Source organism: Macaca fascicularis, chromosome 7, assembly GCF_037993035.2.
Source record: "Macaca fascicularis isolate 582-1 chromosome 7, T2T-MFA8v1.1".
NCBI classification, from domain to species: domain Eukaryota; kingdom Metazoa; phylum Chordata; class Mammalia; order Primates; family Cercopithecidae; genus Macaca; species Macaca fascicularis.
The window spans coordinates 47,710,477-47,731,054 of NC_088381.1; the positions used below are offsets into that span (position 1 = coordinate 47,710,477).

At 36.6% G+C, this 20,578-nt stretch overlaps 1 protein-coding gene across 11 annotated transcripts in view; it reads left to right on the plus strand.

Annotated features, from left to right (window-relative positions):
- LRRC49 (leucine rich repeat containing 49) overlaps positions 1 to 20,578 on the plus strand; it is a 170,041-nt gene that overhangs the window by 22,118 nt on the left and 127,345 nt on the right. For 8 of the 11 annotated variants that reach the window (XM_005559947.5, XM_005559950.5, XM_065548128.2 and 5 more), the window contains one exon: positions 4,539 to 4,682. The exons of the other annotated variants lie outside the window; for them this stretch is intronic. In XM_005559947.5, coding sequence (XP_005560004.1) covers positions 4,539 to 4,682 — 144 coding nt within the window. The remainder of the gene's footprint in view (positions 1 to 4,538; positions 4,683 to 20,578) is intronic. 11 annotated transcript variants of the gene reach the window in all.

The following is a 20,578-nucleotide window of genomic DNA, read 5'->3' on the forward strand; positions in this document are numbered from 1 at the left end:
TGGTGTTCAGGAAATGGAGTGGGAAGTAGAGACGGAAGGAGGGGAAATGGAGACAGAATAGTTGAGAGAAACTAATTATAATAATCTTGGTGAGACTGATGGTGGTATGAACTAAAGTAGTAGCAATAAGGATATGATAAGGGGGCAGACTGGATAAATATTTAAAAAGTAGAAACATTAAGACTTAGCAATTAATTGTATGTGAGTAGTGAATACAGAGGGATCTAGGAGGTTGACTAGGAGTTTCTAACCTAGATCTTGTGTTGGTTAACTGTAATTTTTTCTCTCAGTGAATTTTTGCTTTAACATAGACACAGATGTACTTCAAGAAGAATCTGTTCTTTCAGTGGTATCTTTTCCTCCAGGGAGAGCCTGCTATTTCTGTGGCTGCTTACCTGAAAGCAAACACTTGCCCTTTCTATATTGCTAGGGGGGAAGGTTATCTTTATCCAGGCAGAGCAATCTAGGTTACTCTCATACACAAAGGTTAATACTGGAGTATACAGCTTTCCTAGATGTGTTAAGCAGCCCTGCAGTCTATATTGGGACTCTATCTGATCCGTATGACCCATAAATGGGCTTTCCAACATTCCCATCATCTTTTTCTTGCTGCGAAGTATATCAATCAATCAAGACCTATGCTGTCACTTTATACAACCCTTTGCCTGAAGCTTCTATTATCTGCTTTATGCTTGTGACTTTGTCCATGGTTGTAACAAGTAATTGACCTTATTCCATAGCAGATGTTGTACATAATTCTGGCCTGTTGGGTTTTAAACCAAGAAGCCAAATAATATTCTTAGTGATTTTTAAAATATGGGTCTATATACAGGAATTAACCATGTTTCTTTTCAGACTTTTCTAACTAGAAGGTAACTAAATGCAGGCATTCTAATTGTAAACCCCACCAGGACCATGTGGAAGGGTAGTTTTCTAAAAGAAATGTCCAGAACTATTAGCAGAAGGGAGAAAACACACCATGCAGATCATACAACAATTGTCCCCCATAACTCTATATATTTCTTGAGCTCAGGAAAGCTTTCTATATTTAAACACTCCTTCTTTTCCATTTATGTTTGTTATATCTATATTGTTTGTCTTCCATCTCTCCATCTTATCTTTTATTCTTCCTCTCTGTTTTTCCTTAGCATTTTGGGAAGATTTCTAAGCTTGTACTGACATTACTGATTTCTTTTTCTATGGTATCTATTTTGCTTTTTACTGGCTTCTTGCATTTTGAATTCTATCACCTGTTTAGTTTTAAAATGTGTTACTCCATGTCTTATTATACAGTTTTATAATCTGTAAATGCTGATAATCTTGTTTCTTCTTTTTCAAATTTTATATAATTTTATCTTATTTTACATTAGTTAAATCAAAAATCTTAGAACACATTTTAAATGTGGTCACAGGTTACTTTTATATATTATTGAATTTATAATAAACGTTTCTTTTCTGGAAACTGGATGGAACCTAGATGGTGTTTCTTGAATATAAGAGTGTCCAAATAACAATGTGAAATATAGATTAGACATCTGAGAAAAGTTATTTTAGCTAACATCTGCTTTGAAGTGTTAGTGAAAATATTTCAAATATACTGTGATGGTAATACAAATGAGCAAATTAATCTCCAGTGACGGTGAAATTCATTTTAATGTTCATCAGGTTGATGAAGTCCTCCATGAGGACTTCTATCTTGTGTCACGCAGTAACTCATCCCATTGTGCTATACTTGCTCTTTTATAATAGTGGAGCTTAACATCACTTTGAGCTCTCATCACTTCACAGTGTTAGTTTTTACTTACCCTCTCCTTAGTGTGCAGTTCAAACTTCTCTGCTGCAGTTCAGAGCTGATTATTATTTTTTATTATTATTATTTTTGAGATGGAGTTTCGCTCTGTCGCCCAGGCTGGAGTGCAGTGGCGTGATCTTGGCTCACTGCAACCTCTGCCTCCTGGGTTCAAGTGATTCTCTTACCTCAGCCTCCTGAGTAGCTGGGATTACAGGCACACGCCACCGTGCCCGGCTAATTTTTGTATTTTTAGTAGAGACGGGGTTTCACCATGTTAGTCAGGCTGGTCTCAAACTCCTGACCTCAAGTGATCCACCCACCTCAGCCTCCCAAAGTGCTGGGATTACAGGTGTCAGCCACCCTGCCTGGCCTCAGTGCTGATTATTAATGGCAGCAGCAGGCCATCTGGAGTGGCTGCTGCCATCAGGCCAGCTGCAGCAGGGAGGCGTGGCCGGGGCTGCAGGCTCCATGGAGCCAGCGGGAGCTGGGGACAAGTGGGAGCCCCACCCCTTCCGAGTTGGGTCAGGAGCTCCCCGGGTGCTGCTACAGCCACCCAAGCCACGGCTGCAGACCTGGGCATCCGTGTGCTGTTGGGGCCAAGAAGCAGGCAGGAGCCTTGCCCTCCTGGGTACAGCTGCAGCCTCCCAAACTGCAGCCGTGGACCCAGGCATCTCTGCACTCTTGGGGACCCAGGAGGCTCCACCGCTGCTCTCCCAACAGGTTCTGAAGTGTCTGCTTCTGCTGTCTGGATTCTCCCTGTCAGTGCCTGCTCCAATCTCAGAGCAAAGTTGTGGTTAATCCTGGATGCTGTGGCAGCCTGGCCAAGTATGCAGATGCTTGGGGCAGTGTTTACACACCAGCCCTTTGTCACCTTAGCTCCCTTTGAATTTTTGGCACCAACAAGCATAGAAGGGAATCCGAGGGGGGCTGAGGACAGCTAGGTGCTGGCCTGCAGGTGCCCCTTCATACCTATAGCCTGGGCACCATGAACAGCAGCAGGAGGCAGACAGTTTCCTGAGCAGAAGCGGGCAGGTCCCTGGTGACTCCCCACCTTCAGGCCAGGCCGCCAGTCCCACTGACTGGAGTGGGAACTTGTGGTACCTTTTCTGGGCCTGCCCATGACTGCCCATGGACCAATCAGCACACACTTCCTCTACCCTGAAGCCCATAAAAGCCCCAGACTCAGCCGGTGCTGAGTAGACATTGGCATAACCAGCTGTAGAGAGGAGCAAAGTACTCTAGGGCCTCCTCTCTGCTGACAGCTGCAGGGATGGTGGGATAACCAGTTGCAAAGAGGGGCTGCCCTTTCTGCTGATAGCTGAACATTTGTCAAGATGACTTCCTTGGTAGAGAGGAGCCACCCTCTCTGCTAGGAGCTGAACACTCATCAGAACACCCTGGCTGTGGAAAGGAGCTGCTCCCTGTGGGTTTCCTCTGAGCTCTTCTATCACTTAAGAAAGCTCCTGTTTGTCTTGCTAACCCTCCACTTGTTGTATACCTCATTATTCCTGGTCGCAGGACAAGAACCTGGGACCCACAGAATTTGGGACCCACAGAATGGTGGGGCTAAAAGAGCTATAACACAACAGGGCTGAGACATGCCCCTCGCTCGCCATGTTGCAGGCAAAGAGAAGGAAACTGTGGCCCTTTGGGTCACCTGGACTTGGGAGCTCCCCAAACCAGGGCTGTGACTCCCTCTTTGGGACCCTGAGGTTCCTCGCATATCCAAGCTTCTGGGTATCACCGTGTTCCTCAGTGCCAGCTGTGGAAGCTGTTTGCAGTGTTCCTGGTCCAGCCGCAGCCTCGCAGAGAGCTGGTGCCCATGTTAGCACCTGGAGCTGCCTACCCCGCCGTAGCAGCCAGCATGTCTGACTGTGCACAGTGGCCAGACCCCACGCTCACTCACTCCGTTCGCAGTTCCACACCTAACTTGCCCTTAGCAGACATGGGACCCAGGCCAGTAGCATGAGCTGAGCGCAGCCTGCCAGGGTGGTTAGGTGAAATGAGCTCAGTGGGCCAGAACAAAACTCGGGCAAAGGCGCCATTGGCCACAGAGGTTTCTGGTCAGAAAAATGACACCCCAAAGATCCCGTAACATTATATGCACATGCATATTCCATGATTCAAGTCCTCTTGTTTTAAACAGTGTTTACCATTTTGTACCCTCACTAAATATTTTCCATCTTTATTAATGTAGCAGCTTTCAGTTAATTAAAAATAATTACCCTCATCTTCTACTGGGAATCCTAGTTCCTTGACCCTTTCCATTCAGACTTGACTGCTCTCAAGATCTTGCAGTTTAAATAGAATTAACAAGGGTAACTTGATGTCATTCCTTTCCCTTGCCTTTTCTGTCAGAGGCCAGACTTGCTTTATTAAAACATGATGAGCTTATGCCTTGGGATTACAGTATGTTTCTATTTGGCAGGTAGTATGTAGCCTGCACAGAACCTGGGACAGATTGGGCACTTAAAGTTGCCCAATGGACTAATTGATTATTTGATGACATTTACTTCAAGTGTTTACTATGGTCAAATTGTAAAATATGATCTTTTAGCTAATGTTCACAAGTTACGTGACTTCATGTTATCTACAGCATAGGAAATTGAAAATAGATGTTTAAATGTCTACATATAAACTTACCACTGAATCCAGTGACTTTGAATATTTTATTTTTACGGTTTTTAGAAGATGTGTATTTTAGGCTTTTGCCTGCTAATCATCCTTCTCCTATTTTTTTTAACAGATTACCAAAATTGAAAATATTAATCATTTGTGTGAGTTGAGAGTTTTAAATCTTGCTAGGAACTTTTTAAGTCACGTTGATAATCTTAATGGGCTGGATTCATTAACTGAACTGAACTTGCGACACAATCAAATCACTTTTGTGGTGAGTATTAAAATGGAATTGATATGTACTTTGTGGCTTTTTTTCAAAGAATTGAAACAAATGCTGTAATACGACTTTCTGCAAAGTAAGAATCTGCGGTTATTTAGTTTTTTTCTGAATTTAAATTGTGGATGTAATTATTAAGCTCTGTAATATGTTGATTTGGGAGGTATTGAGGTATTTTCCATTTTAAAGAATAAATATAATGTTAGAAACACAATAGAAGTATTATCAGAAAATGAATCATTTGGTGTAAATGAGTAGTAAATCCTTTCCTGTTTTGTCTTGGGTATAGAATTAATAAGAAAGAGGGTTACTAGTGACTGAAAGTTGAGAAATTATTGTACCAAGAGGGAAAAGGCACAGAGACGTGAGGTTGAGAGTTGTGAAGATACACATAAGTATTGTATGCTTTGCAGTTTTTAAAGAGGCAGCTTGGTATGGTGGGAAAAGCATTGCATAGGGCATCAGAGGCCTAATTCTGGTCTTAGCTTCTTCCCTCATTAGCTGTGTGACCTTGGGTAAATCACAACTCTCATGGCCTCAGTTTAGCTTTTTCTAAAATGAGGACATTGGACCAGTTTGACTCTAGGGTGTTTTTGGTTTATTGACTCTGAAAAAAGACATGAATATGGTAGAGAACTGGCATGTGAGCAGGAGGAAAAAGAGTTCGATTGTGGGGGCAAAACTATGGAAAGGGAATTCTGGAACTCTGAGATGAACTTGGTCAAATTTATGATTTTGCTGAAGGTCAGCAACTAAATAGAAGCTTGATGCTGAGATATTTTGTATTTGTACATATGTGAAGAGCATTAGAAATATAACTGTTCTGCTTTGTGATATGATACAGGTAATGAGGAACATTATTTGCTCTTTTAAGAAGTTTCGTTTGTTTAAATGCTATAGAAAAACTGCATTAGGTTCTCTCTGGTATCATTTATGCACTTTGAAAGACACAATATAACTCTTAACTCTTTCAACATTGAGTCCCCTTGTAAAGAGTTAAGTGTACTGTAAATGGTACACTTGAAAAGGCTGGGGGACAGATGATACCTTATTTATAGGTCTCATAGTACAGATTGGTTTTATTTTGAAGGTTTCCCAGAAAATATGAGTCAGGTAATGCTCATCTCTTCTAGAAGGTTAGGACAATTTTAGTATGCTATCCAAGATACAGATTTATTCCAGAACTTCTACTTTCTGTCGAGCTCTTCCCAGATTAGATATAATACTGGAACTGGACTGTTTATTTAAAAGACATTCAGATTGGGATAACCTGTTACGTTGCTAAATCTCCAAGAACTGCTCAGTCAGGACTTAATTTGTCCTTAGGACTTTGGGTCTGGTAAGATTCCAAAACGCTTTGTTAGAGTAGGGAACAGGAATCTACTGGCCCTAGCATATTCCTGCCTATATTTTGGCTTTCGTTTGGAAAGTGCATAATGCATATTCAGGAAATTGCTTACTGAATTTTCCATTGAGTATTAGGTTTGATCACTACTGTTATAGTTTAGGCAGCAGTAAACAACTTATGGAAGAGGAAATTGTATTAATTTCTAAAAGTTAAAAAGACAATAAGTATCATGCATATTAATTACAGTCATTTGCTATATATCAAATTTACTATATCCATATATTGTGAAATATGTGGATAAATAAACTTCATCCAACTCTTATTTCTTTTTCAAAGCATCTCTTTCTTAAAATATTCAAGGGACTTTAAAATCTGAGGATACTTTTTTTTCCATCATTTTTTTTTCCAGGATCAGTCACCACACTTACTCTTTTTGCTTTTTTTTCTTTCATGGTTTTGATTTTCCTCAGTAGCTGGTAATCTTTAAATGAAGGACCATGTTAAGGAGTATCTGGGTATCCTGTGCAGTTGAGTAGATCTTTTTAACCATAAGATCTCACTCTAGAATGATCGCTAGATTTGTGTAAGTTCTTGAATCCCACACATTTGTGAATTTCCTTTTAGTGTAAGTCAAAGGGAAAAGGCAGACTCACTCAGTGACTGCCAAAATAAGACTTTACTTTCGGAGGTAGAAAGTCTTTGTTTTCATTTGTGCCAGGTGAAACTGCCATTTCTTTTTTCCCTCTGATTCTTATGTAGAGGTGGTTAATCATCTCTATAGATAAAACACCCACACCTTCCATCCTTTTTTTTTTTTGTGAAAAAGTTTTATTATACAAATATTATAAACACAAAAATGATAAGAAATACCTACAATATCACCATCCAATTAAATCAACTTGCTTCATCTTTCAGTTTCCCTAGCAGTCTTGACTCATGTGTATATATCACTTTTACATATTTAACATCAAATTTTGCCATTTTGAAATTAAATCCTCACAAACCTTTATAAAGGCAGCTTAATATTCCATAAATTTAAAATAACTGTAATCTAGTTGGCCTTCTCCTTTGTCTGGTTAGGAAGCATTGCTAATTTTTCCCATCTTTAAATTCTGCTACAGTGCACATGGCTGCTACTAACAACATTTTCCTAATTAAATACTGTTGCCTGGATGAATTTTGAAAATAGGTTTACTAGGTGAGGTAGTATAAACATTTTTATGACTATTTAAAAATACTGACCAGTTACTTTCTGAAAGAATATACCAGTGCCCATTGCATCAGTGTGCGAATGTTTGTCTTACTGCATTTTTTTTTTTTTTTTAATTTATTTATTATTATTATACTTTAAGTTATAGGGTACATGTGCATAACGTGCAGGCTTGTTACATATGTATACTTGTGCCTTGTTGCTGTGCTGCACCCATCAACTCGTCATTTGCATCAGGTATAACTCCCAATGCAATCCCTCCCCCCTCCCCCCTCCCCCTTCCCCCCTCCCCCCTCCCCATGATAGGCCCCGGTGTGTGATGTTCCCCTTCCTGAGTCCGAGTGATCTCATTGTTCAGTTCCCACCTATGAGTGAGAACATGCGGTGTTTGGTTTTCTGTTCTTGTGATAGTTTGCTAAGAATGATGGTTTCCAGCTGCATCCATGTCCCTACAAAGGACACAAACTCATCCTTTTTGATGGCTGCATAGTATTCCATGGTGTATATGTGCCACATTTTCTTAATCCAATCTGTCACTGACCTTCCATCCTTTTTTGACAAATACTCTATTTTGTTTGGCTTAGGCTCTAGCTGAGGATTTCTTCAGCCAGCTGCTCTGTACATGTTTATATTCATGACAGGAGTGGGAGTGGGTGGGTTTGTTGGTATTCTAAAAATAGCTGTTGAGTAGACAGATCTTTAATTATACACCTACTTGATTCAGCACAGTTCACCATAGTCCATGCTTGTTCATTGTATGCACTGACCCAGCATGGAGTAAGATGGCATTCAGTCAGAAAGAATTGCTGCCTTTGAGTACAACATCTCTCTTGCAGTTCTGAGCTGCAGTTCTTCCTGCCCAGGGTTATCTCCAGTAAGGTTCCATCAGCTTTTCAACTGCCTGAAATTCATCAGAAGTGTTGGTCAGTTAATGATAACTCTTTTGTTAGGATTTTCATGAATGTACTCATTTGTGCATATTTTTATTGCTTCACCCATTGAATCTTGGAAAGAAGGCGAAACAAATGCAACCTACTTGCCTTCTTGAAGAGAAACGTTCTGTGATGTTTTTGATGTAGAAAAATTATTGCTTGTTTGTTTATTTACCAATCTTTGTTTTTGAAATTTTATAAATTTCAAACCAAATATTTTTAGTTTGTATGGCATCTTTGTCTTTAAAAATTATGAAGTGTCTTATATTCAAAAGACAGGCAATAACAAATGCTGGCAGGAATGTGGAGAAAAGGGAACCCTTGTATATTGTTGGTGGGAATGTAAATTAGTACAACCACTGTGGAAAACAGTTTAGAGGTTCCTAAGAAAACTAAAAATTGTGCTACCATACGATCCAGCAGTCCTACTATTGCGTATATTCCCAAAAGAAAGGAAGTCAGTATATGGAAGAGATAATCTGCACTCCTGTGTTTGTTGCAGCACTGTTTGCAATAGCTAAGATTTGGGAACAACCTAAGTGTCCATCAACAGATGAATGGATAAAGAAAATGTGGTACATATACACAGTGGAGTAGTAATCAGCCATAAAAAAGGATGGGATCCAGTCATTTGCCACAACATGAATGAACTGGAGATCACGTTAAGCGAGATAAGCCAGGAATGGAAAGACACACATCACATGTCATCACTTATTTGTGGGATCTAAAAATCAAATCAATTGAACTCATAGATATAGAGGTAGGAGGATGGTTATCAGAGGCTGAGAAGGGTAGTGGGGTGTTGAGGGGAGGTGGAGATGGTTAATGGGTACAAAAAAATAGAAAGAATGAATAAAACCTACCATTTGATAGCACAATAGGGTGACTATAGTCAATAATAAATTAATTGTATATTTTAAAATAATGTAAGTGGATTGTTTGTAATTCAAAAGATAAATGCTTGAGGGGATGGATACCCCATTGTCCATGGTGTGCTTATTACACGTTGCATGCCTCTATCAAAACATCTCATGTACCCTATAAATACCTATACCTACTATGTACCCACAAAATTTTTTTATTATTAAAATTAATAATAAAAAATTTTAAAGCAAAAAATTAATAAAACTAAAAATCCTGAAACATTTCAGATATCCCCAAAATAATAGGAACTAATATTACCAACAATTGTATATGTCCTTTGTTTTATCTTGTTCTTTCTCAAGTTTTGTGTTGGATATTTTGTATATTAGTTTTCAGTCTTTTAAATTTTCTCATAAAAGCATTTAAGCCTATAAATTTCCCTCTAAAAATCACTTCAGCTTCTTCCCATAAGTCTTGAAATTTAGTATTTTTCTTATTGTTTAGTTCTAAGCATTTTCTAAGTTCTATGTTTCATTGTGATTTCTTTTTTGATCCATGTGTTATTTGGAAGTACACCTTAACATTTTGAAATGTATGGATTTTTTATTCTATGGTCATTCTTTTCTAATCTAATTGCATTGTGACTAGAAGATGTAGATTATGTGTAATTGGTACTTTAAAGTTTGCTGAGGTTTTTATTTACTTATTTATTGCCTGGTATGTGGTTAGTATCTATAGTTGATGCTTACTGTCAATGTATTTGTCAACTATTTGTCAGTATTTTGAAGTTATGTTTCTAGAAGCATACAAGTTTAAAATTAATATATCTTCTTGGTAATTGTTGCTTTTATTGTTATGTATTAACTCTCTTTATTGCTAACTCCTTAATTAAGCAAGTATTTTACGAGTATGGGCTATATGCCAGGCATTGTTCTAGGTAGTTGGGATATAACAGGACACTAATAATACTTATTACCTTAATGTTTATTTAATGTTAATACCAGGCTTTTCTGGTTATTTTTCCTTGGTATATCTTTTTAATTTCCTAACCTTTTAAGAAAAATTTTTAATTTGATATAATTTCAGAAAATGTTGTAATAATAGTATAAAGAATTCCCAGTACAAAATGCATCCAGATTCTCTAAATGATAACATTTTGCTACATCTGCTTTATCTTCTCTCTTGCTTACTTTCTCCCTTCTTCCTTATCTGTATATCAGTTAATATATACTTTTTTTCAACCATTTAAGAGTAAGTTGCTGGCATAATGCCTCTTTATTGCCACATACTTCTGTTATGTATTTCCTAAAAACAAGAAATTGTCTTATAACAATAGTACCACTATCAAACTCAGGAAATTAACATTGATATGATGCCATTTATCTAATCTATAGATCTCATTTGGATTTTGCCATTTGTCCCAATAATGTCCTTTATAGCAAAAGATAATATAAGACATGCATTGCATTCAGTTGTTATATCTCCTTAGTCTTCTTTAATCTGGAAGAGTCTTTTTATGTATTTCATGACATTGACATTTGTGAAGCGTATGGCAGGAATATCAGAGAAAAGATGCTGAGTCTTTTTTTCAGTGTATATCAAGTATGTATTCTTTAACTTCCAACCTTTTTCTTATAAAGAATGCATAGCCTCCTTTTTAAACATATAATCTGAGAATCTGTCATAACCAGAGACTTTAATCTATTATACTAATTATGATTACTGATATATTTAGATTTTTTACTTTGATGTTATTTCATGCTTCTTACTTGTTATGTTTTCCCTATGTTTTTATTTTCTTCTGTCTTATTTTGGGTTGATGGTGTTTTCTCTGTTCTTTCTTATTCACTTTAATGGTTACTCTTAGCATTTTAAAATATACACTTCACTTAAATCACAGAGTTAATACACATCTCTACCCTCTTATCAGATAAGGACCTTAGAATCATTTAATACAGTAACCTTTCCATTTTACATGTTTTTGTTGCCTAGTATTTTCTTTTTATTCTTTTGCCCCCCAAATTAGACATTTTAATTGTTATTGTTTCCAGTCAGTGCTTATTTGGATTCACTCACATGCTTGTTTGGGTTCATCACTCCTTTCTGCATCTCTGTCTATCCTTCTTCCCAAAATATATCATTTAGAAAAAGTTTCTTTAAGATAACTCTGAAGTCTCTCGGTTTTTGTTTATTAAAAAATGAGTTTATTTTGCTTTTATTCGTGATTGATGATTTGACTTGATTGACAGTTATTTTTTCCCAGATGTTTGAATATCATATTCCATTGTCTTTGAGCTTCTGTTATTGTCATTAAAATGTCTACTATCATTTGTGTGTGTGTGTAGGGTATCTTCTTTTCCTTCCTCTGGTTGCCTTTAAGTTTGTAAGATTTCTTTTTGAAGTCCTTCAGATTTACTATGATATGTTTAGGTGTGAAACTATCTTATTTTATTAATTTGAAACACACATTTCCCATATTCCAACAACTCTGAAATCTAGATATGTCTTACAATCTATAGCATGCTTAAATCAGTGTTATACAGGCTACAGCAATTTCATTGCTTAACTATATGTGGACTTGGTTATAGCTGTTTATACTATTGTCATTTCAGTTGTTGGTACTATATGTTTTGAGTTTTGTCACTGTTCAAAATGCATTTTAAAATATTACACCATGATTTGGCATTGAAATGAAACATTCTATTCAAAAAGCTATGGAAATAGAGCAGCAAAGACATTAAGTTTAATATTAATGAGAAAAATTATTTTTCATTGGAAGAATGGCCCCAATTCTACCTTCTCTTGCTAATTAACAATCAAATACTTTAAAAGGAAGATAGCCATGTATTGTTGAAGCTGTATTACATTTGTTACTGAGATAGATTCAGAGAGATTGCCTATCATGTGTCAAGCAGTGCAACTGAAGGCAGAATAAATTGAGGAAACCCCTTGGAATAGATGAAAGAAATTTCAAAATAACAAGAAGCTGTGTGAACAATTCATGTTGGTGCTTTCCTTATCTTACAAAATCAAAACATATAGAATGGGTATCAGTATTTGGAAGAAAATCCCATAGACAATAATGGAAGACACTTTTAGGATATACTGCATCATCAATGTTTTTAATGGCATAGAAGACAATATTGTGTGAAAAGCATGCACATTATTAGTTGAAAAGTGATTGAGAAGTTTAAATCCAAATATGAAGACTTTTCCTCTGTACTTTGTTGAGGGATAATTTAGGTACAATAAAATACACAATCAGCTGTACAGTTCAATAACTTCTATTTCATCTGAGTAATTGCATATGACTGTCACTCAGATCAAAATATAAAATATTTCTATCACCTCAAAAAGTTCCCTTGTGCCTCTTTCTAGTCAGTACCCTCCCCTGCCCCACAGATATTCTGACTTCTATCCCTGTGGATTAATTTTGCCTGTTTTTGAAAAGCACATATATAAAGATTATGTACTCTCTTGTATATTCAACATAATGTCTTGATATTCATCCATTTTGTTGTGCATAACACTAGTTTAAAAAATTACTGAGCTGTATTCCATTGTAGAAATATCATACAATTTGCTTATTCATTTTTCTGTTCACAGGCACATTGGTTATTTCCAATTTTTGACTCTTACAAATAAAGCTGCTGTGGATATTCTTGCAGTTTTAAAAAGTTATTTATTTATTTAGAGGTAGGTTCTCATTATGTTGCCCAGGCTCGTTTTGAACTCCTGGGCTCAACTGATCCTCCTGCCTCAGTCTCCCAAAGTGCTGGAATTACAGGCATGAGTCACCAAACATGGCCCCTAGTTTTAAATTTACATATATATTTTGGTGGACAAATACTCTCATTTCTCTTAGGTAAATATGTAAGAGTGTTATTACTGAGCCATAGGGTAGGTGGGTGTCTAAATTTATTTGAAATTACCAGTTTTATGAAGTGATTATACCATTTTATACTCCCAGTAGCCAACAGAGAGTTCTCATTGCTCAATATCCTTGCCAAAGTGTGTCAGTCTTTATAATTTTAACAATTCTGTGATTCTCATTGTTCTTTTAATTTGCATTTTCTTTATTACTAATGATGCTGTACGTCTTTTCAAGCATCTTTTCATCTTTTGTGAAGTATCAGTTCAAATCTGTTACCTGTTTGAAAAAATTAGGTTATCTTTTTATCATTCTAGATTCAGGTCCTTTGTTTGAGATATATACATATGTAGAGAGAGAGTGTATTTTCTCCATGGCTTGCCTTTTTACTCTCTTAACAGTGTTTTTGATGTGTAGAAACTTCTAATTTTAGTGAAGCTCAGTTTATCAATTTGTTGTTTTTAGTTGTTTTTATCTTTTGTGTCCAGTCTGAGAAATCTTTGCCTATCCCAATATTATGACTATGTTCACCTACATTTTCCTCCAGAAGGTTTATAGTTTTACCTTTCTATTTAGGTATGTGATTCATTTTTATTTTCATTTGTTTGTTTATTTATTTGAGACAGAATTTCACTCTGTTGCCCAAGTTGGAGTGCAGTGGCTTGAACATAGCACACTGCAGCCTTGACCTCCTGGGCTGAAGCAGTCCTCCCACCTCAGCCTTCCGTGTAGCTGGGACTACAGGCACAGGCCACCACACCTGGCTAATTTTTAAATTTTTTGTAGAGACGGGGTCTTGTCATGTTGCCTAGGCTGGTCTCGAACACCTGGGCTCAAGTGATCCTCCCATCTTGGCCTCTTACAGTGTCAGAGTTTACAGGCATGAGCCACCATGCCCAGCTGCAATCCATTTTTAATTAAGTTTGTGTATGCTGTGAGGTAGGGGATTATAGTTCATTTTTCCCACATAGGAATATCTATTTTCTTCATTACCTTTTATTTGAAAAAACTTGCTTTCCCCACTGAATTAAATTGTTGTTGTCTTTGTTGAAATCTAGTACTAATCAAATGGATCTTTTTTCTGGACCCTCTATTCTGTTCCATCTGTTTGTCTACTTACTATATATCAGATCCAGTCACATCTTTAGGCTCCACTTTTAGTTCTAGTTCCTTTGCCCTTTCTACCACATCTGTATAGTAAGTGGAGATATTTTAGAAGTTCAGCTTTATTTTGTGGTAACTTACTTTTTATGTATGCATAAAAATGATATTCAGTAAAAGAAAAATCTGGTTAAGTAAATCTAGAAGAGCTTTTTCAGTAATAAATACAAATTTTAAGTGATATATTATTCTACTGTAAGTTAATTATAAGTTTATTTTCCCCAAATGCTGAATAAAATAGTTGTAAGATAATGTTAGATTTAATAAAATGTGGTAATTTTATTAGCATACCTAATATTTGTGTTTCCTGAATCTGCAGATTTGTAACATTTATATATGTATGTATGTATTTATTTATTTTCTTTTATTTATTTATTCTTTTTGAAACAGAGTTTCACTCTTGTTGCCTGTGCTGGAGTACAAGGGTGTGATCTTGGCTCACTGCAAGCTCCACCTCCCGGGTTCAAGCCATTCTCCTGCCTCAGCCTCCCGAGTAGCTGGGATTACAGATGTGCACCACCATGCCCGGCTAATTTTGTATTTTTAGTAGAAACAGGGTTTCACCATGTTGGTCAGGCTGGTCTCAAACTCCTGATCTCAAATGATCCACCTGCCTCAGCCTCCCAAAGTGTTGGGATTACAGGCATGAGCCCCCCGCACCTGGCACGTATCTTTCATTTATTATGGGAACATTCTGAGTCTTTATATTTTCAAATATTGCACTTCCACTTTCTCTCGTTCTACTTCTTAAACACCTACTAGATATAGTATGGACTTTTTCATTCTATTCTTTGTTTCCTAATCTCTCTTATAATTTTCATCATTCTTATTTCTCTCTGTTTCGTTTCTTCATTCTTATCACTTATCTGGTTCTACCTTTGAATTCACTGACTTTATCCTCAAGTTGTCTAATTTGATTTTTAGTCCATCCATTGAGTTTTTAAAAATGATCATAGTTTTTTCTTTGTAGAAGTTCTACATGAATTTTTTTCATAAACGCCCAGATTTCTTTATTTCTAATGTAGGCATACCTTAGAGATACTGTGGGTTCGGTTCCAGACCACCACAATAAAGCAAATGTAGGAATAAAGTGAGTTGTATGAAGTTTTCAGTTTCCCAGTGCATATAAAAGTTATGTTTACTCTATACTGTAGTCTATTAAATGTGCTATAGCATTATGTCTTTAAAAACAATGTACATACCTTAATTCAAAAATACTTTAGTACTAAAAAGTACTAATGATTGTCTGATCTTTCAGCAAATTTTAATCTTTTTGCTGGTGGAGGGAGGGTCTTGCCGTGATGTTAATGGCTGCTGACAGATCAAGGTGGTGGTTGCTGAAGGTTGGGATGGCTGTGGCGTAAAAATCAGACAACAATGAAGTTTGCCTCATTGACCCTTCTTTTCATGAAAGATTTCTCTGTAGCATGAGATACTGTCTGATAGCATTTTACTCACAGTAAGACTTCTTTTGGAATTGAAATCCATCCTCTCAAACTCTGCTGGTGCTTTATCAACTAAGTTAATGTGATATTCTAAATTGTTTGTTGTCATTTCAGCAATGTTCATAGCATCTTTTCACTAGGAGCAGTTTCCATCGTAAGAAACTATTTTCTTTCCTCATCCATAAGAAGTGACTCTTCATCTATTCAAGTTTGGTCATGAGATTGCAGCGATTCAGTCACATCTTTAGGCTCCACTTTTAGTTCTAGTTCTTTTGCCCATTCTACCACATCTGCAGTTCCTTCCTCCACTTAAGTCTTGAATACCTCAAAGTCATCCATGAGGGTTGGGATCAACTTCTTCCAAACTCCTGTTAATGTTGATATTTTAACCTCCTCCCATGAATCATGAATGTTCTTAATGGCATCTAGAATGGTCAATTCTTTCTAGAAAGTTTTCAATCTACTTTGCCCAGATCCAGTAGAGGAATCACTATTTAATGCAGCTAAAGCGTTATGAAATGTATATCTTAAATAATAATCCTTGAAAGTTGATATTACTCCTTGCTCCATGGACTGCAGAATGGATGTTGTGTTAGCAGGCATGAAAACAACATTAATCTCCTTGTACATCTCCATCAGGGCTCTTGGGTGACCAGGTGCTTTGTTAATGAGCAGTAATATTTTGAAAGGAAAATTTTTTCCTAAGCAGATCTCAGTGGTGGGCTTAAAATATTCAGTAAACCATGCTGCAGACAGAAATACTGTCATCAACATACAACTTTGTTGTTCTGTTTATAGAGCACAGGCACAGTAGATTTAGCACATTTCTTAAGGGCCATAGGATTTTTGCAATGGCAGAGGATCATTGGCTTCATCTTAATGTCAACAACTTTGTTAGCTCCTAACGAGAGAGTCAGCATGTCTTTTGAAGCTTTGAAGTTAGTTACTGACTTCACCTCTCCATCTATGAAAGTCCTAGATGGCATCTTCTTCCAATAGAAGGCTGTTTCATCTATATTGAAAATCTGTTGTTTAGGGTAGCCACCTTCATCAGTTATCTTAGCTGGATCTTCTAGGTAACTTGCTGCAGCTTTGACATCAGCACTTGTTGTTACTTCACCTTGCCCTTTTATGTTATTGAGATGACTTCTGTCCTTAAACCTCATGAACCAACCTCTGCTAGCTTCCAGCTTTTCTTCTGCAGCTTCCTCATCTCTCTCAGCCTTTTTAGAATTGCTGAGAGTTAAGGCCTTGTTCTGGATTAGGCTTTGCCTGAAGAGAATATTGTTGCTGGTTTGATCCTTCCAGACCATTCAAACTTTCTTCCTGTTGTTTTTATTTATTAGTTGTGTGTTCCACTAGAGTAGCACTTTTGATTTTCTCCAAGAACTTTTCCTTTGCATTCACAACTTGGCTAACTGGTGAAAGAGGTCTGGTTTTCAGCCTATCTCAGCTTTCGACATGCCTTTCTCACTAAGCTTAACCATTTCTAGCTTTTGATTTAAAGTAAGAGACTTGTGACTCGTTTTTTCACTTGAACACTTAGAGACCATTGTAGGGGTTATTAATTGGCCTAGTTTTAATATTGTTGTGCCTCAAGGCAAAGGTAGGCCCAAGGAGAGGGGGAGACATGGGGGAAGTGCCAGTGAGTGGAGCAGTCAGAGGACACATTTGTTGATTAAGTTTGCCACCTTCTATGGGCACGGTTTGTGGTGCCCCAAAACAATTACAATAGTAATATCATAGATCACTGATCATGGATAATCATAACAAATATAATAATAATAAAACTTGAAATATTGTGAGAACTACCAAAATGTGACATGTGAAGTGAGCACATGCTGTTGGAAAAATGGCACTGATAGACTTGGTTGATACAGGATTGCCACAAACCTTCAGTGTGTAAAATTTTAAAAAAGCACAATATCTGCAAAGCATGATTAAATAAGGCATATATGTACCTCCTTTTTTCTTGTTTTTCATTTCTTTCATTGCTCTTATAAATTTAAAAATAAATATTCCATAGTCTTTATCAAGTTACTATATTTTCTTAATTTTTTGGCATTTCCACATCTGTTGCCTGAAAGTTCTACTGACTGTTACTCACGGCAATTTTTTCTTTATAGTTTAGTAGTTTGGAATAGTCAGGATGTTGCAAAGCCTGAATTGAATTCGTGTCTTTCCAGACAGTTTTGCCAGGAGTGTTAGGGTCATGAATGCCAGGTACCGTTTTTTATGAGGGGTCTTTTTAGATGATGTTTGTGATGTAAATTTGAACTGTAAATTCCAGTGAGGGAAAGCCTGTGGCTATAAAATTGAGGCTTTTTGTTGATTTCCTCAAAGCTGTTAAATCTAACTCTCCTAGATTATAAAGACTGGACATTTCCCTAATTAGTCAGCATATCAGTACCTTCTTACTGGTCTGGTTTTAAGTTCCCTTTCAGTTTTTGCTCTGGGGTAATAAAACAGTGTGTAGAAGAAAATCAGACTGGAAGAGTAAGATGTGGCTGAATTGACTGATATCTATTGCTGTGTAATGGGTAGTAAACAAGCACAAAAACTGGATAAGCACATTAATGCCTTTGGATAACAGAGCCAAGTAATGGACTTTTTTCATTGGCATTTATATATATGATTAGAGTTTTCATATGATGGCTTGCAGCTATTAGTCCTCATATAATATGTGTCTGTGTCACAAAGTGATGGGTGAAGCAAGTAGTTATTCTGGAATTAATTTAATAAGTCTTCTTATAAAAAGGAATACTTTGTTGTTTTTTGTTTCCAAGCTTGTTTGATGCTTTGTGAATGGATCTGTTTACAGCTCTCAAAGTTAGAACAATCTCCTGTATATTTTTACTTTAACTTGTTTCATATGAAAGCCTACATAGTAAAAATGAGGGTAGCTGTGATTTTATTATAGTCATCTTTGCCCTACATGGTGCATGTCAAAATCCTTATCTGTTCACCTTTCTTCTTCCTTATTCCTCTAGAGGAAGCTGCTCTAAAAATAGCTCCAGTGATAGATGTTCCCCCACGTGGTCAGATTGCTGAATCATTTAATTCTTTTTTTTTTTTTTTTTTGAGATGGAGTCTTGCTCTGTCGCCCAGGCTGGAGTACAGAGGTGCGATCTCAGCTAACTGCAACCTCCGCCTCCCGGGTTCAAACAATTCTCCTGTCTCAGCCTCCTGAGTAGCTGGGACTACAGGCACACGCCACCGTGCCTGGCTAATTTTTGTATTTTTAGTAGAGATGGGGTTTCACCATATTGGTCAGGTTGGTCTCGAAATCCTTACCTCAGGTGATCCACCTGCCCCAGCCTCCCAAAGTGCTGGGATTACAGATGCGAGCCACCGCACCTGGCCATTTAGTTCTTTTATGCAGTTTAGGGATATGGACAACAGTGCCTGAGCAGAGTAGGACAAGCATTTTTCTCAGAAAACAAGTCGGTATTCTTTTGAAAAATAAAGAATTATAATCCTCTCAGATAATCTTGTGGTAAATAATTTTGTCTATTTTTCAAAGGATTATATTTTCCAAATACATGAAATAGTTTTTAATTTTACTTCAAACAGGTTTTGAATATTATTTTCAGTATTATGTTCTATTAAAAGTAATACATTTAAGATAATGAAGAAATTAATAACAGATGAGCTATAAATATTTCCCTACATGTAAACATTTTATTTCATTTTTTTCCCTCTCATCTTAGGTATGTTAACATTCTGGCTGCTTTGTTATAGTTTCTCTGATGCTGAAATAGTTACCTCCAGAAAAGAAATGTTAGGGGTATTTAATGCTTGACAGTAAAATAAATACTTTTTCTTAAAGAGTTGAGAATTTAGCTTTCTTACATTATCCCTAACCCCCATTTCCACTTTCCCTGTCATTCCAAAATAATTTTTAGGTAAGCAGATTGAGTGCTGGCTCCTGCAGAGTACCACCAGAATGATTAGTTGATAAAGCAAAGGAGAATTTATTACTGGCAAGTAAAAGCACACTGCCTTGACATAGCCTTGGCTGTATCTTCAAAGGCAAAGACAGGAGATTTAGTTTGAAATTTCTCTGGGTTTTGGTTTAGGGTAGGTCTTTCAGTGCAGGAGCTTAATGAAAATGGATAGATTTATGATAGAATAGATTAGGATGGTTGACAAAGCAAGGTGAGGTTTTCAAAGTGAGTCTTGGACCATGATGTTAAACTTTTGTTTTCCCTGAGATTAATAACTGTCTCAATTTAGGGCTTAACTATCATTAATTAATGTCCAAAATCTTCAACAGAACCCTAAAATTCCTCTCTGTGTGGGCAGAGACTTCAGGTGATCTATGTTTCATTTTTACCCCTTGGAGATACCCTTCTAGAGCCTCCTGTCCTCTGTCTAATGTAGCCTGCTTGCATTTAGCCCTGCTATACAGATTTCATCATTGGATTTCTCTTTGCCCTTCCCGGATGATGAATTGTACTCCCTCGATCTTATATATATCCCATCTTTTGTTTACTCTCTCATATTGGAGGAGCCATCCCCTAGTAGTTTTTAACGGGTCTTTCTTCTGTAAATAATGCATACATAGATAATTGATATGGTAAATATGGTGTTTTCTTTTTGTCTATTATAATGCTAGAGTTTCATTACAAAAGTGTATCACAGAATTGCTAAAAATTTGGAGAAAATGAACGTTTTCTTACAGAAATGAAATGTGAAACAACAAAAAATGATTGTGGGTAATTATTTGCTTTTTAAAGTTCTGGAAAACTATCTATGTAAGTGATTATGAGGATATACAGAATTGAATTCTGTATTTTAATGTTTCAACTTGTGAATATTTTTATATTTTTGATAACTCTACTAGGCAATGACATTTAATGATTTTGAAAATTTGATAAAGACTTGTGGTAAAATTTTCTCTCATAAACAAAGATTAAATAATTATATTGTAATTTTATCAAACTTAAAAAACTTTTTTCACAAATTATATCCTGATGGAATTTGAGTTTTATATTTTAATTGACAAAAGTTATGTCTTAGAAGGTGTTTATAATCTCTGAAGATGGCATGCTGGAGC